The sequence below is a fragment of the Lepus europaeus genome, chromosome 5, assembly GCF_033115175.1.
Source record: "Lepus europaeus isolate LE1 chromosome 5, mLepTim1.pri, whole genome shotgun sequence".
NCBI lineage: Eukaryota > Metazoa > Chordata > Mammalia > Lagomorpha > Leporidae > Lepus > Lepus europaeus.
Window position 1 is genome coordinate 16,657,135 of NC_084831.1, and position 16,469 is coordinate 16,673,603.

At 42.4% G+C, this 16,469-nt stretch overlaps 1 protein-coding gene across 2 annotated transcripts in view; it reads left to right on the forward strand.

The window, feature by feature from the left end:
* KDM1A (lysine demethylase 1A) overlaps positions 1–16,469 on the forward strand; it is a 78,613-nt gene that overhangs the window by 14,675 nt on the left and 47,469 nt on the right. Inside the window, exons 2-3 of one of the 2 annotated variants that reach the window (XM_062190601.1) lie at positions 2,408–2,573; positions 15,745–15,804. In XM_062190601.1, the coding sequence (XP_062046585.1) occupies positions 2,408–2,573; positions 15,745–15,804 (226 nt within the window). The remainder of the gene's footprint in view (positions 1–2,407; positions 2,574–15,744; positions 15,805–16,469) is intronic. The other variant, XM_062190602.1, reaches the window with a different exon arrangement.

Here is a 16,469-nt window from a genome sequence, read left to right on the forward strand (position 1 = left end):
TAATTCTCAAATCCTGTGGTCATGGTCATTTAAATAAAGGAGGGGGGCTAGTGCTGTAGCATAGCAGGGAAAGCCACCGCCTACAGTGCTGGTATCCCATATAGGCGCAGGATTGAGTCCCAGCTGCCTGACTTCCAGTCCAGCTCTCTGCTATGGCTTGGAAAGCAGAAGACAGCCCAGGTCCTTGGACCCCTGCACCCACATGGGAGACCCGGAGGAGGCTCCTGGCTCCTGGCTTTGGATTGGCGCAGCTTCAGCCATTTTGGTCATCTGGGGAGTGAACCAGCAGATGGAAGACCTTCCCACCCCTCCTCTGCCTCTCTGTAACTCTGCCTTTCAAATAAATAAATACATCTTTAAAAGAAGAAAGAAAAGAAAGGAGGACCTAGCACTGTGGTGTAGTGGGTTAAGCAGCTGCCTGCAGTGTTGGCATCCCATGTGGGTACCAGTTCAAGTCCCAGCTGCTCCACTTCTGATCCAGCTCCCAGCTAATGTACCTGGGAAAGCAGTGGAGGATGGCCCAAGTTCTTCAGCCCCTGCCACTGACATGGATACCCAGAAGCAGCTCCTGATTCCTGGCTTTGGCGTGGCCCAGCCCTGGTCATTACAGCCATTTGGGGAGTAAATTAGTGGATGGAAAACTCTCTGTCTGTCGGTCTCTCTCTAACTGTACCTTTCAAATAAATAAAATCTTTAAGAAAAAAAAAAAAAGGAAAAGACACAATAAAAGCTTGGCATTTTGAGTTATTTCAGACATTTAGAATACTAAAATAGATTATATTCACTGTAATCCATAGGTTTAATCAGTTTGGAAATTTAATAGGTAGATGTAGAAAACCCTGTTTTGCTCTTATCTTTACATTTGATACATTATTTTATTCATTTAATCTTCTCATTGAATCCCTAATAATACTGACAGCTGTAGTTTTATAGATTCCTGGAATTCTTATTTGGGTGGAAATCACAATGAAAGTTTAAAGGTATTCCAGTGTCAGGCTGGTGTTGTGGTGTAACAGGTAAAACCACCACCTGCACACTGGCATCCCATATAGGTACCAGTTCATGTCCCAGCTGCTCCACTTCTGATCCCGCGCCCTCCTATTGGCGTGGGAAAAGCAGGAAGATAGCGCAAGTGCTTGGGTCCTTGCTACCCTTGTGGGAGACCTGGAAGAAGCTCCTGGCTCCTGGCTTTGTCCTAGCCCATGCTTGATTGTTGCAGCCATCTGGGGAGTGAACCAGTGATGGAAGATATTCTTCCCCTGCTCCCCTTCCCCCTGCCCCATCTCTGAACTCTTTCAAAAAATAAAAAAAAAAGCAAAACAAAAAGTGTTCCAGTGTTGTGATAACTATTTGTAATGCCATATTACACTTCTTGGCCAGCAGGCCCTTAATCTAATCTTTCTTCTTCTATGTTCCATTATCTCCAGTGGCGCATTCATTAAGACTGCCTCCTCTTTCTACTAACGACCTGATTCTCCTTCATAGCAGAGTGTGAATTAGTATTAAGACCTGTAGCCTCAATTTCCACATAACTTGCTCCTTAATTTGTTGTATTGAGGATTCGTGTCTCATCATTCAACTCTCTTAGATGCATTTTTTTAAAAAAAATTTTATTTTACTGAAAGAGTTAAACAGAGAGAGAAGGAGAGGCAGAGAGAGAGGGGTCTTCCATCCGCTGGTTCACTTCCTAATTGGCCGCAACGGCTGGAGCTGCACTGATCAGAAGACAGGAGCTAGGAGCTTCTTTTGGGTCTCCCATGCGGGTGCAGGAGCCCAAGGGCTTGGCTGTCTTCTACTGCTTTCCCAGGCTACAGCAGAGAACTGGATAGGAAGTGGAGCAGCTGGAACTTGAACCAGCGCCCATATGGGATGCTGGCACTGCGGGTGGCGGCTTTACTCGCTAAGCCACAGTGCGAGCCCCTCTTAGATGTATTTTTTTAAAACAAATGCATCCTGGCAATATTTTCAGTTTGTTACTTGCAACTTTTGTTCTCCTACCTCAGTTTGGTCCCTGGAATTCTTTTGCTGTTTCCTCATGGAATAATTAGAAACACAGACTTGGCATTCTAATGAACTATGTTTTTGTCTGAGGGTTATTTTAGTCTTTTGTTGAGACAGCCAATATGTGAGCATAATACATACCTACTTCAAAATATTTTTGAAGGAGTTGTACAGAGCATTGTAGTCAATGAATGTCAGTGCTATGTTGTAACAGTTGTAGACTGGGCAACCAGAACAGACTGTTTTATGAGGGTTTTTGTTTTTAATGTCTACCTGTTCTTTGTTATATGCTTTTTTCCCTTAAAATTGGAAGTTAGAACGCAGTTCACGCTCACTGATGGTTCCTGATAGAGTCCTGCGGGCAGACGCTCACTGTGTCGCTGTCCCTGGTGTCATCCTCGCACAGGTGGAGTACAGAGAGATGGACGAGAGCCTGGCCAACCTCTCGGAGGACGAGTACTACTCGGAGGAAGAGCGGAATGCTAAAGCGGAGAAGGAGAAGAAGCTCCCCCCGCCGCCCCCGCAAGCCCCGCCTGAGGAGGAAAATGAGAGTGAGCCTGAAGAACCGTCTGGTGAGTTGTACTGAACAGCCACAGGGTTTTTGTCTTTTTGTTTTTTTTCATCTCAGGAATAAAGTGGATTATTGCTCTTCTGCAGTGTTACTGTCTTCATTGTTGGTTTATATTCTGATACTGGGACTTTGTGTGTACATATATGTTTGTATATATACATATGTAGAGACACTGATATTCCTTTGGGATGTGTGTGCATAAATAGGAGGAAAGTCATCTTCTATCAGAGAAATGATTTGTCACTTTCTTGGCTCAGTTGGTTATCCTATGTGCCTGAGTATCCCTGAATGAGTTTCACATTAATGCAGCTTTTCCATATTAACTGATTGCTAGCAGTCAGCCTTTTGATTTCCATATAAAAACATAATTTCCTGGATTATTTTTCCTCCATTGCTTTCCAGCAGTTGAAGTTTACCAGAACAATATTACCAGCAGTTGCTGGATTTAAGCTTTGTATTTGATAATTGTTTTTTACTAGGAAACTGTGGTATAGGAAGATAGATTCTAGTTTGAATTAGAAGTAGCTTTGTTGTGCATAGCCTGAGGCTTTTATGGGAACTTATTTTAAAATAAGTAAAAGCAGATTTGAAATGGGCTGTAAGGTGCCCTTCGTTAGACTCCACATGGATTTCTCAATAGAGATTTCAGAAGAGTGTGTGTGTACATACTATTTTTCTAGGATCAGTGGTATGCTAATATTTTCTAATGAAGCTCAGAGGCGTTTATTAAACCATTGATTAACTTCAAATTTATTTTATTAGATTGGGTTAGATGAATCTATTGAATTGAATGATGATGGGAAAGATCACCTTATTTTCTCATTTGTACCAAGGAATTTCTCTTTTGTTTTATGTGGTGATTTTGGGAGTGTGTGTTTGAAAGAGACATACAGCAGTCATTGATATGAGAGATTGGTATGACAGAACATTGTGTGGTTTTAATACATTTGGGGCTCAGTACATGTAATAGTCATGCTGTGGTTTGAAAGTATTTTTTAAAAATTGCACATAAAAGGAGATGCAACCTCAATTAAAAAATGCTTAATTATGGAAAATAAACAAAATGTGTAGGTAGGATTTAGCTGCAGATTCAGTGACAAATCACAGATGTTGTTACAATGAAGACAAATATCCGTATAAAGAAGATTGATGACCAAAAAATGTGATGAGCTGATCAGTCACTGATTCAATGTAGCAAAAATCTGAAAGGCAAACTCTTGTGGACTATCCTTTAGACGAGTTGAAGATTGATTTTCTTATTTTAAACGAAAAAAAAAAAATTAAAGGTCCTAATATTGGAACCTTATACTTATATAGTTCTTTCCTTGTAAGGTACTCTGGTTTGTCCGGCCAAGGGGGCCATATGATTGCAGTCAGTGACAAGTATGGGTGATGATTGCCAAGTACTGGTTTTGGCAGCATGGATAATTATGGTTAGGGTTCAGGTGAAGGATTTTGTTTTTCATTATGCTGTAACTGTTCTCAATGGCTCATCCCAAGCTTTTCTTTCTGATTTCTCTCTCCATGCCTGTGAGTGGAGTCAGTGAGAGTAGCTTTCTGTTTTGGTGAGAGTTAACTCAGATGTCACCTCCAGAGGGAAGATGATTATAATATTCCGTTTGGTCTTCATGGCCTACAGGAGACCTTTTGTAGATTGGCCAGAAGTGGCTGGAGAATTCATTCCTGATGGAGTTGTCTGTGTTGCCATTTTGAAGTGCTAGTGTAAATGCCTGAAAAATACCTGAAATCATTTGAGTTCTCATTATATGAAGTATGATGCATACATTCAGAAAATAGGCCTAGAGCTAAGTTTCTTGCCCTTTATTTTTTTAGTTTTGTTTTTGTTTTTTGGAATAGCATCATTTCAGTGTTGATTTGGAACTGTGTTCCAAAATAGCTCAAGGGAGGACTGAGAAAAAATGTGATTGGCTGAAAAAGGCAATCTAGATCAGTTTAGTGAAATTTGTATATTACATTTTGGGAGATACTATAAATGAACCGAACTATATAAACTACACAACCCATGGTCCCCAGTCTCAGATAATTTATAGACTAGCATGAGACACAAATGTATACATCAATAGGTAGTAGAAAGCAAAACACTCTAAAGTGTTAACATACCAGTATAAAAATTCTAGAGGAACTTAAAAGGAAGGGTTAAAGGTAGAGAATTGGTAGTATGGAGGGGATATTTTCTTATTTCAAGGTATTATTTATTTGAGGGGGGGATCTATGGCCATACCACCCTGAATGCGCCCAGTCTCGTCTGAAAGGAGGCAGGGAGATATCTTCCATCTGCTGGTTCACTTCTCAAGTGGCCGCAATGGCTGGGGCTGAATCGAGATGAATCCAGGAGCCTGGAATGGAAGCAGAGTGAGTGGGGTTGGAACTGGCGCTCACAGGATGCAGCAGGCAGCCTAATCTGCTGTGCCACAACACCTGCCCCCTGGAGGGGCTATTTTCATAAAAGTGAAATAGACATTTTTTTTAAAATACAGAATAAGATTCTTCCAAGTATGGTAGTTCCTTATTCATTTTGTTCTCACATTAATTATACAACTATAATAATACTTTGTTCTAGGCACAGTGCTGGATTCTAAAAATTCAAAGACCAGATCCTTCTGCAAAGAATTCACAGCCCAGTCTAGGAGTACATGTGTTCGTTCTTTCTTTCTTTGTTCATTTGAAATGCAGAGCAACAGAGTGAGGGAAGGACCAAGAAGTCTTCATCTGCTGGTTCACTCCCTAAATGGCTGCAAGAGCCATGCCTGGGCCAGGATGAGTAAGGCCGGAAGCACAGAACTCCACCCAAGTCTTCTGTGTGGAGTAGGGGCTCCCAAGTACTTGAGCCATCCCTCACTGCCTTCCCAGGGGGCGTTAGCAGGAGGCTGGATCAGAAGTGGAGCAGCCAGGACTCCAATGGGCACTTGGATATGGGATGCTGTGTCATAACGCAGGACCCATAGGGGTATAAGTATTATTAATAATTGGCTACAACAAAGAAACAGTGGAGTACAAGTACATACAAAGACTGGAGAGGGCTTGAAGTAGTTTTTATTTATTTATTTATTTTTTTAACTTTTTAAACAGATTGGTTTTTTTTATTTGAAAGGCAGAGTGAGAGAGAGAGAGAGAAATCTTGCATCTGCTGGTTCACTCCCCAAATGGCCACAACAGCCTACCCCAGGCAGAAACCAGGAATTCCATGTGGGTCTTCTTCCGTGTGGGTGGCAGGGACCTCAAGTACTTGAGCCATCATCTGCTGTTTCCCAAGCAAGTAAGCATGGAGCTAGATGAGAAGTGGAGTAGCTTTTGTCTCTAACCAGCACTCCAGTATGGGATGTAGGTGCCACAGGGGACAGCTTTACCCATTGCACTACAATGACAGCTTCTATTCTTTTTTTTTTTTTAATTTTTATTTATTTTTTATTTTTTTGACAGCCAGAGTGGATAGTGAGAGGGAGAGACAGAGAGAAAGGTCTTCCTTTTTGCCGTTGGTTCACCCTCCAATGGCCGCTGCAGCTGGCGCATCGTGCTGATCCGAAGCCAGGAGCCAGGTGCTTCTCCTGTGTCTCCCATGCGGGTGCAGGGCCCAAGGACTTGGGCCATCCTCCACTGCCTTCCCGGGCCACAGCAGAGAGCTGGCCTGGATAGAATCCAGCGCCCCAACCGGGACTAGAACCCGGTGTGCCGGCGCCGCAAGGCGGAGGATTAGCCTGTTAAGCCACGGCGCCGGCCCTTATTTTTTAAGGTAATTGATAAAATTGTATGTTGTGTGTAACAGGATGTTTTGAAGTATACATGCATTCATTGTGAAATGACTGAGTCTAGCTAGTTAGCATGTACATTACCTCAGTTATTTTTGGTGAGAACATTTAACATCTACTTGGAACATTTTTCAAGAATACAGTATATTAACTAGAGTCATCATGTTGTACATGACATCTTTCAGGAGTCTTTTTTTTTTTTCATATAAAGCATTTTTTTTCTTGACAGGCAGAGTGGACAGTGAGAGAGAGAGAGAGAGAGACAGAGAGAAAGGTCTTCCTTTTTCCGTTGGTTCACCCCCGCCCCCCAGTGGCTCCTGCACCAGGAGCCAGGTGCTTCTCCTGGTTTCCCATGTGGGTGCAGGGCCCAAGGACTTGGGCCATCCTCCACTGCCCTCCCAGGCCACAGCAGAGAGCTGGACTGGAAGAGGAGCAACCAGGACAGAATCCGGCGCCCTGACCGGGACTAGAACCCGGTGTGCCGGTGCCGCAGGCGGAGGATGATTAGCCTATTGAGCCATGGCGCCATCCCATATAAAGCATTTTTAAAAACATTATTTATGGGGCCTGCACTGTGGTGCAGTAGGTTAGTCCTCCACCTGTGGTGCCGGCATTCCATATTGGTGCCAGTTCTAGTCCCAGCTGCCCCTCTTCCAATCCAGCTCTCTGCTATGGCCTGGGAAAGCAGTAGAAGATGGCCCAAGTGCTTGGGCCCCTGCATCCGTATGGGAGACTGGAAAGAAGCTCTTGGCTCCTGGCTTTGGATTGGTGCAGCTCCAGCTGTTGAAGTCATATGGGAAGTGAACCCGTGGAAGGAAGACCTTTCTCTCTGTCTCTCCCTCTCACTGTCTGTAACTCTACTTCTCAAATAAATAAACAAAATCTTTTTAAAAATTATTTGTTTACTTATTTAAAAGACACACAGAGAAAATGAGTTCCCGGGGTTGGTGCTGTGGTGCAGTGAGTAAAACTGCCGCTTGCAGTACTGGCATCCCACATGGGCGCCAGTTCGAGTCCTGGCTGCTCCGTTTCCGATCCAGCTCTCTGCTGTGGCCTGGGAAAGCATGGAAGATGGCCCAACTCCTTGGGCTGATGCATCGGTGTGGGAGACCTGGAAGAAGCTCCTGGCTTCAGATCGGCACAGCTTTGGCTGTTGTGGCCAATTTGGGGAGTGAACCAGTGAATGGAAGACCTCTGTGTCTGTCTGTCTCCCTCTCTGTAACTCTGAATTTTAAATAAAAAATAAATGTAAAAAAAAAAAAAAAAAAAGCACACCCCCCCACCCCCGATTGTTTCCAAAATGCCACAACAGCCAAGCTTGGGCCAGACCAAAATCCCGACTGGGAATTCAGTCTCCCTGTGGGTGGCAGAAATCCAGCTACTTGAGCCATGGCTGTTGCCTTCCAGAGTCTTGCTTAGCAGGCAGTTGGAACCAAGCTGGTACTGGTCAGCGGTCCCTGGAACTCAGCGTGGCATGCAGGCATTGCAATGAAGTCTTAACTACTAGTCCAGACACCTGTCCCAGAAGTTTCTCCCCTGTTTTGGGTTTTGGAAGTTTTGCATTACCAATAAGGGAATGATTTGTGTTTTTCTGAAGTGGATTTAGATTCTTTACTGTTTAGAGCTTTTGACTGATAAAAACCGTGCAGTCAGATATTTGGTCTTTTGAGAGGTTGAGCTGCTTAATGGAAGATTTCATTTCACTGATTATTTTGTTTTGCTTTTTATTAAGGCAGAATAGTAATTTGCTTAGCCAAGCAACTTTTTTTTAAATCATTTTTTTGAATTCTTTCTGCTGCTGTCATTTGGTCTGATCATGCTGTAATACATAAGCAGGACACTTTGTGAGGATTTTGTCATCTGCAGAGTAGCACTTTGGGTATGAGAATCAAATGAGAGAATGGGAAATCCATCTTTATATATATAAACATCTTGTATTTTTTAAACACAGTTGAACCAGGAATTGGGTAGATTGATGTTTTAATGCAGAAACAAGTTCAGTTTATGGGTTATATAGATAGGCAAGCTCTATTGCTTTTTGGAAACTTTTAGAAAGTATAATAGCCCATTTATAATAATGTATCATGTATGAACTAGCTCATTCTTTAAGTATCTGGAACTGTTGGAGGGCCATGTGTTTGTAAAACTTTTAGACTTAATCTTGGTATTTAATCTTTTGTGCTAAATCATGAGAAAAATGATAAACTTTGGTACTTACGCATTTCTTTTCTTCTAGAGAAAACTGTCATTAAAAGCCATGCATTATCTATTGAGATATAACCAGTATGAACATTTGTGCCATATTGGCTGATCACAGAGGTTTAAAACATTTGAAGATAGGGTTGTCTTTTTGCCTTTTTTTTTCTTTTGCATAGAACAACTGTGGCTGATTAACGCCTAAAAAGTTGTATTTTCCCCATAGAAGTATAGGCCCAACGCATCTTATCTAGGAAGGTGGAGATAGCCAGAGTTTTGATAAACTGTTGTCAGAAAAAATGGGATTCTCTTGTTAGGAAACAGATTAATCTCATTGTTGTCAGTTCTGAAATATTGTAATGGTTTTCTTAGTATAGGAGAACCAGAATCAAGTTTAATGCACTTTTAAAAAAACAAAGCTGTATAACTAGAAAAGTTTTTCTCATTACCTTCATGCATTCCTTTGTCTTGGTAGTTGGGCAACAAAACATAGTATCTGGCATGTAAGCTTTCTTTGGGACATCTTAAAAAATGAACTGCATTCCAAGACTTAGCAACAAAATAAGTGAGGATCAGGAAAATGCTGACTATGGAAGGTGGGAGGAAACGGCATGTGAAAAAGTCCATTCTTTCCATTGGCTTCTGAAGGCTCTGCTTTCCTGCCTCGCTTATACGGGCTTTTATTCTCTTGATATGAATCCTTATACTAAGCTTCTCACTTCTTGGTGATACTATAGAAATTTCAGGTAGGCACTTACTTCAAGCATAACAATCAATTTTTCTCCTTTTAGCTTAGTGGTTTTTTGTTTGTGTTTTTAGATTTATTTATTTGAAAGGCAGAGTGACAGAGATACAAAGATCTTCATCTGCTGGTTCACTCCCGAAATGGCCACAATGGCCAGGGCCGGTCCATGTGGAAGCTGGGAGCCTGGAACTCCGTGTGGGTGACAGGGACCAAGTACTCGCGCCATCTTCGGACATTTTCCCAGGCACATTAGCAGGGAGCTAGATCAGAGCAGCTAGGGCTGGAACATGGTGCTCTAATGTGAGATGGCTGTGGCTTAACCCACTGTGCCACCATGCCAGCCTAGTTTTGTGTTTTAATTGACAGTGTAGCCTTGGGATTGCTGTTCCAATTGGAATCCATAAATTTTATTCTGGATAATTTCATGGTATGTACTGAATGTTTTTGGCAGTGTTGCGTTTTCCCTACTCTGCGTCAAAGGACACCCTAATGTTTTTCCTCGGGCTAGTTTGGCGTACCTCTGTGCCCAATTTATTTTACTTTGAATTTCTTCTAACTGCTGTAGATTATTCTTTTGCCAGAATTATAATCAAAAAGTCAGCAGTCAAGAGTGGCATACTTGAATGGTGTTTTTTTTTTTTTTTTTTTTTTTTTCTTTTTGACAGGCAGAGTGGACAGTGAGAGACAGAGAGAAAGGTCTTCCTTTTGCCGTTGGTTCACCCTCCAGTGGCCGCCGCGGTAGCGCGCTGCGGCCGGCGCACCGCACTGTTCCGATGGCAGGAGCCAGGTGCTTATCCTGGTCTCCCATGGGGTGCAGGACCCAAGGACTTGAGCCATCCTCCACTGCACTCCCTGGCCACAGCAGAGAGCTGGCCTGGAAGAGGGGCAACCGGGACAGGATCGGTGCCCCGACCGGGACTAGAACCCGGTGTGCCGGCGCCGCAAGGCGGAGGATTAGCCTGGTGAGCCACGGCGCCGACCTTTTTTTTCTTTTTTTAAGATTTATTTTATTTATTTGAAAGAGTTACAGAGAGGTAGAGACAGAGAGAGGTCTTCATCTGCTGGTTCACTCCCCCAGATGGCCGCAACAGCTGGAGCTGTGCTGATCCAAAGCCAGGAGCCAGGAGCTTCTTCCCGGTCTCTCACGTGGGTGCAGGGGCCCAGGACTTGGGCCATCTTCTACTGTTATCCCAGGCCATAGCAGAGAGCTGGATTGGAAGAGGAGCAGCTGAGACTAGAACCGGCACCCATATGGGATGCTAGCACTTCAGGCCAGGGCTTTAACCTGCTGCGCCACAGTGCCGGCCCCTTGAATGGTGTTTTAAAAACCGTCTCACTACAGAAATAACAGTCATCATGAGGTGGTGATGGTCACTAGTAACTCACTGCCTTTCTGAGACTTTTTTAAAAGATTGATTTATTTTGAAAGTCAGAGGGAGTGAGAGCTTCCATCTGCTGGTTCATTCCCCAGATGGCTGCAGTGACCAGTGCTGGGCCAGGCTGAAGCTTGGAGCCAGGAGCTTCATCTGGGTCTCCCATCTGGATGGCAGAGGTGTTCAAATCCTTGGGCCATCTTTGCCCCTTTTCCCAGGCCATTAGCAAGGAGCTGGCTCGGTAGTAGAGCTGCTGGGATAAGCTGCAACCCATATAGGATGCTGGTGTCCAGGTGGCAGTTTTACCTGCTGCACCACAGTGCCGGCCCCTTAAAACATTTTTTGGTCTTTTGCTTGTTGACCACTTCCTTTTTGAAATTCTGACTTACCTTTTGCCTGTGAGACTAATCAGATATTTACCACTGCTTTAAACCTCTTACTACCACCAGACCAGTCTAAAGTCTTTCAGCCTCATTCTTATTTCTGAGTTCTGTTCTTTACTTCTCAACTATCTTTAGAACATTTCCATTTAGTTTTACTGGCCTGTTACTCCCAGATTTCCCGTTTTGTCTTTGTATTACCACTCTTACAGTCATTCTGAAAGTCCTTTATCCCTTTCATCAAGTCTGATATAAAGCCATACATCTTTCTTTGCACAGCGTTTTGATATGCTGCACTTTTTCCATGTTCACCATCACCACCCTTTTTTCCTATTGGATTTCACTTCCAGTATTTTAGTAGGTTTTCAATTGGATCTCCATTATGTTGTCTTTTCCCTCTGATTTATTTGGTATAGAGTGCCCAGATAAGTTGAACTAAAATATCACTTGTTTTCCTGCTTCTTTGCCAAAGAACACACAGTGTCTCCCCCAACTTCCATAACTACTAAGATCAAATTTAGGATGGCCAGGGCAGGTGTTTGGCACAGTATGACACCATGTCCTGAGTGCCTGCAGTCCTGGCTCGTCTGCTTCCAATCCATTTTCCTTCCTCCCAGGGGGGAGGCAGGAGATAGTGGTTCAAGTATTTGAGTTCCTGCCACGTACATGACTTTCAGCATGGCCCTGCCCTAGCTGTTGCAGGCATTTGAGGTGTGAATCAGTGGATGAAAGATCTTTCTCTGTCTCTGTTTGTCTCTCTGCCTTTCAAATGAACTGAAGAATAAATACAAAATGTAAAAAAGAACTTAGGTTGACCCCTTTTTCCCTGTTGCTTGCCCTCTCACTTCTCTTTCAGACCGTCTTTGAGTGGGTGCTTAAGTGTTCTGGACCATAGTGGTGGTCTCACTGCCTCCAGGTCTCTTTGGATTTATTCAGAAAATCTCAAAGTCTGTGTTACTTTCTTTGTGAATATTTTTTATCTTTCCCCAATTGGATTATCAGCTCTTTTAAAACGGGGTCTGGACCTCATCTGCATTTTTGTTTATACTTGGCTGTTTTTGGTTGGACATTCAGTAAACATCTAATTTAGTGATATTATTAAATAAGAAACTCAACTAATATGTTAATACAGTGGAGATTTATGTGTTCAAAGATGGTTTTAACTTTTGAAATGTTTTCTCCCTTGCCTTACGCATCAAGTTTAGTTAACGTCAATACAGTGACAGTCACTTTTACTCTGTAAATTTGGGCATTTTGATAAATTGATCTCTTTAAAAATCATTCCTTCAAAGGTTTCTCAGAATATTTATAAAAGTTACCAATTTGAATATGACTCTAAGAAAGCAGTCAGTATGAATCTATGTTCCTGTATATAACAAACTAAAGATATTCTCACCTTCACGCTTGCCAGATAAGTTTTGGAAGTCAACGGACTTTGTTCTAGGTGTATGTTCAGAAGTGATCTGTTGCTTATTTGAGTCAACATGAGGGAACATCCAGTGATGTAGACTGTAAGTGAGATAGTTCATTTGGAGAAGGTTTAGAGGACAACGGACAGGCGGTTACGACAGATAAACCAAAAAATATTATCTTCTGCTTGGTTTCTTACTGTTTCTCTGCTTAAATAATATTTGGAAGTTTCATTTCTTTTTTGATTTATTGCTGTTACAAGGAGTCCTTTTAAAACTCTTCACAGTGTTGTTGAATATTTTCCATATTTCTCATAGCTTTTTTGTCAATAAAATCAGAAGTTTCTTTAATGCCTCTTTTCCAAAGCAGAAGATAAGACTGCCTCGCCTGCTGCTTTTCTGATGTTGTTAATCTTTAGAGCACCTAAGTCAGTTCTGTTAGGTACCATTGACTCAGGAAAAAAATCATTCAAGAGCTACCTGTAAGTTAAAATAAACCAAATAGCTTATTATATGACTTGTAGTTGGAGAGGGAAGAAACTGATAAAAATAGGAAGAATTAAGTAATGCATACCTAATGACTAGCTTGAAAATATTTTTGGCTGTCTTTATCTAATTTGTTAGGAGTGATGAGGTGCCTTGATGATAAGGGACTGTTAAATTTTTGCGCAAAAATTTGAGTAACTGGTATTCCTAGTTCTGACTATTCTTAGAAATGATGTTTAATTGTTCTGAGCCCTTCCCTTGCCTTCTTTCCAAGTACAGTTCAGTGTTCTTATCTAGCTTGGTTCAGTTTGGAACCAAACAATACAATAACATTAATTTTTAACCCTGTTAAGTGTTTTTATGAGTAAGTTTGAAACATACTAAGAAAGAGTATTTCTGAGCTAAACTTGAAGTCAAATTTAAAATGTAGAGTCTGTCTTTTCAAGATAAGTTTGTAGATTGGATTTGGTAATTGGATCATTTTTTCAAGATTAATGTATCCTCTGTATGCCTCTCTGAGAAGCCTAACCTTCTAGAACCTAAAGAATTCTTCAAGGAAAGCACATAATGAAATAATTTTAGAATGAGATTCAATTTTACCTTAAAACTGTATGCCTTCTAGCAATACATTCTAATATCATTTTCCAAAATAATTTATATGTAAATATTTTCATATACTTGAAGATGTCATTTTAAGTCTCATAGACCTTACACATTGGAGCCTTTTTTTTTTTAAAAAGATTTATTTATTTACTTGATAGTCAAAGTTAACACAGAGAGAGAGGGAGAGGCAGAGAGAGAAAGAGGTCTTTCATCTGCTGGTTCACTCCCCAGATGGCCTCAACGGCTGGAGCTGGGCCGATCCGAAGCCAGGAGCCAGGAGCTTCTTCCGGGTCTCCCACATGGGTGCAGGGTCCCAAGGACTTGGGCCATCTTCTACTGCTTTCCCAGGCCACAGCAGAGAGCTGGATCAGAAGTGGAGCAGCCGGGACTCGAACCGGCACCCGTATGGGATGCCGGCACTGCAGGTGGTGGCTTCTCCTGCTGTGCCACAGCGCCAGCCTCCCCACCCCCTTTTTTTCTTTTCTTTTCTTTTCTTTTTTCTTTTCTTTTTTTTTTTTTTTTTTTCAAAAAAGAAGGAACTCCCATTCTCCAGTTCACTTTCCAAATGACTGCAATAGCTCAGGCTGGGATAGGCCAGAGCCAAGGGCCAGCAATCCAATCTGTGTCTCCCATGCGGGTGACAGAGACCCAACCACCGGAGCCATCTCATGGCTGCCGGCTGGGGTGTTTATTAGCTGGAAGTGGAAAGGTGTACTGATAGAGAATGTGATATCTCAAGCTATATCTTAACCACTAGGCACAGCACCTACCCTGGAGCATTCTTATAGTAAGGAGGCTATGTTTGACTTCATTGCTCCCTTCTAATTCATATGGTGGAATAAGCAATCTGATTTCTAATTGGGATGTATATTTAATGAAGCCTGTCTAGGTTTGGTTCATTGAGAAGGTAGTGTTGTAATAGCATCCAAAAGACCACATTGTAGTTTCCTCATTATGTACCAGGTGGCAAGAGGCTTAGGATCATAGTGTCTGTCTTTTTTTTTTGACAGGCAGAGTGGACAGTGAGAGAAAGAGAGACAGAGAAAAAGGTCTTCCTTTTCCGTTGGTTCACCCCCCAATGGCCGCTACGGCCGGCGCACCACACTGATCCGAAGCTAGGAGGCAGGTGCTTCTCCTGGTTTCCCATGTGGGTGCAGGGCCCAAGCACTTGGGCCATCCTCCACTGCACTTCCGGGCCACAGCAGAGAGCTGGACTGGAAGAGGAGCAACTGGGACAGAATCCGGCGCCCCGACCGGGACTAGAACCCGGGGTGCTGGCGCCACAGGCAGAGGTTAGCCTTTTGAGCTGCAACACCGGCCCATAGCATCTGTCTTGATAATAGAGTTTGGAAGAGTCTGGATATGTCTATCCTAACTCTTTCAGATTGAATTTGTAAGGTTTGAAGTTTTTTCTACATATTAACAAGAAAAATTTCTCAGGAAGATTAAGTGTAGCTTGAGATAGACACTCCCCCATAGTCTTGGCTGCCTCCCTACCTTTCCTTACAAGTGTGTGACTATCTGCAGTACTTGGCACTGACTGTAGTATCTTACAATGTGTTTACTGCTGACATATTCTGCCCTGGCACAATCTGTAGAGTAACTAAAGCTTCCTTTAGAGATGAATCTTTTAGTTCATAATACTCCCTGTCTTGAAAAGGGGAGACTTTTTTTTTTTAATTAAAATGATCAATCTTTTATTGTCTTATATAATGAGATACTCCAAAAAGTTCATACGTGTTATGAAAAAACTACACATGGACTTTCAGATTTTCCTGCCCCAGAATAAATTTAATTTTATTTCCTGAACTTTTTGAAGTACCCTTATATATTCTTTTTAGATGGAAAGTTAAAGGTAAAAGGATGTAGAGTTGACACTGAACTGTTGTAAGTTGAGGCCCTGGAGGTTGAGTCCAGTTTCCCCCATCTAGACTTAAGTAAGACTCCCCTCAGGGATTTAGTGATCAGAAATACTGTGTACTTTGTTCCACTGCCTTTCAATAAGAATCAGTGTGTAAAGTTGAAATCTCCTCACCAGAGTTTGGAAGATGATGATGTAATTCTTGAGTCTTGATTCCAGAAGAAGGAGCACTCTGAGTGTGGGTTACTAGTTGGCGGTGAATTCACGAGTCGCCAGCTATTAGGCCTTTTTGTCCAGATATTACCTCAATTTATGGAGTAAGGTCCCTGAGTTCTCCTCTTTCCTTCCACAGGGCAAGCAGGAGGACTTCAAGACGACAGTTCTGGAGGGTATGGAGACGGCCAAGCATCAGGTGAGGGTGGCATTTAGATGCTTGCCACTTAGTAGCAAGAGCCGCCACGTCAGGGATTGATGCTTGCGAGTGTTTTTTGGCTGTGGCATCCACATTTTAGCCAGAAGCACAGGGGAAATTGAAGCCACAGAGCAGAGTGGTATAATAGGAGAAGGTGTAGCCAGAACAGAGGCAAGCAGAACCTTTTGAAGTCCTCAGGCCGATCTCAGCCCTCCACTCTTCTTCCTGTTTTTGAGGAGGCGGCGGTACTGTTGTCCGTAGTAGCAGCCTTTATGGTAACAGCGAACACGATAGAAAGCAGCCTTAGGGATCATGGGACCTTTACAGAGAGGTAGCGCAGTGTGTCCGCAGAGGCATTGCAGTTCGGAGGAGCTATGCAGGCAAGTGACGTCTTTTTAGACATGGTTGATGTGGTGTTTGGTATGTTTTTTTAGTTAACATTACCCAGTTAATCATTTCGCAATTTAAGCATTTTGTTTCTTTTGTGAAAATTATCTTCAAGATTATTTGAAATGCTTTTTCTTTTTAGACCAAACAATATATATTTTTACTTCTAGGAAAAAATAAAAGATTTTTAGGGATCACCTTCTTGAATAGTTAGAAGATTGTACCAGGAATTCAAAGTTACAAGTCTGGATTTTATCTTTCGCCTCTTGAAGGATGTT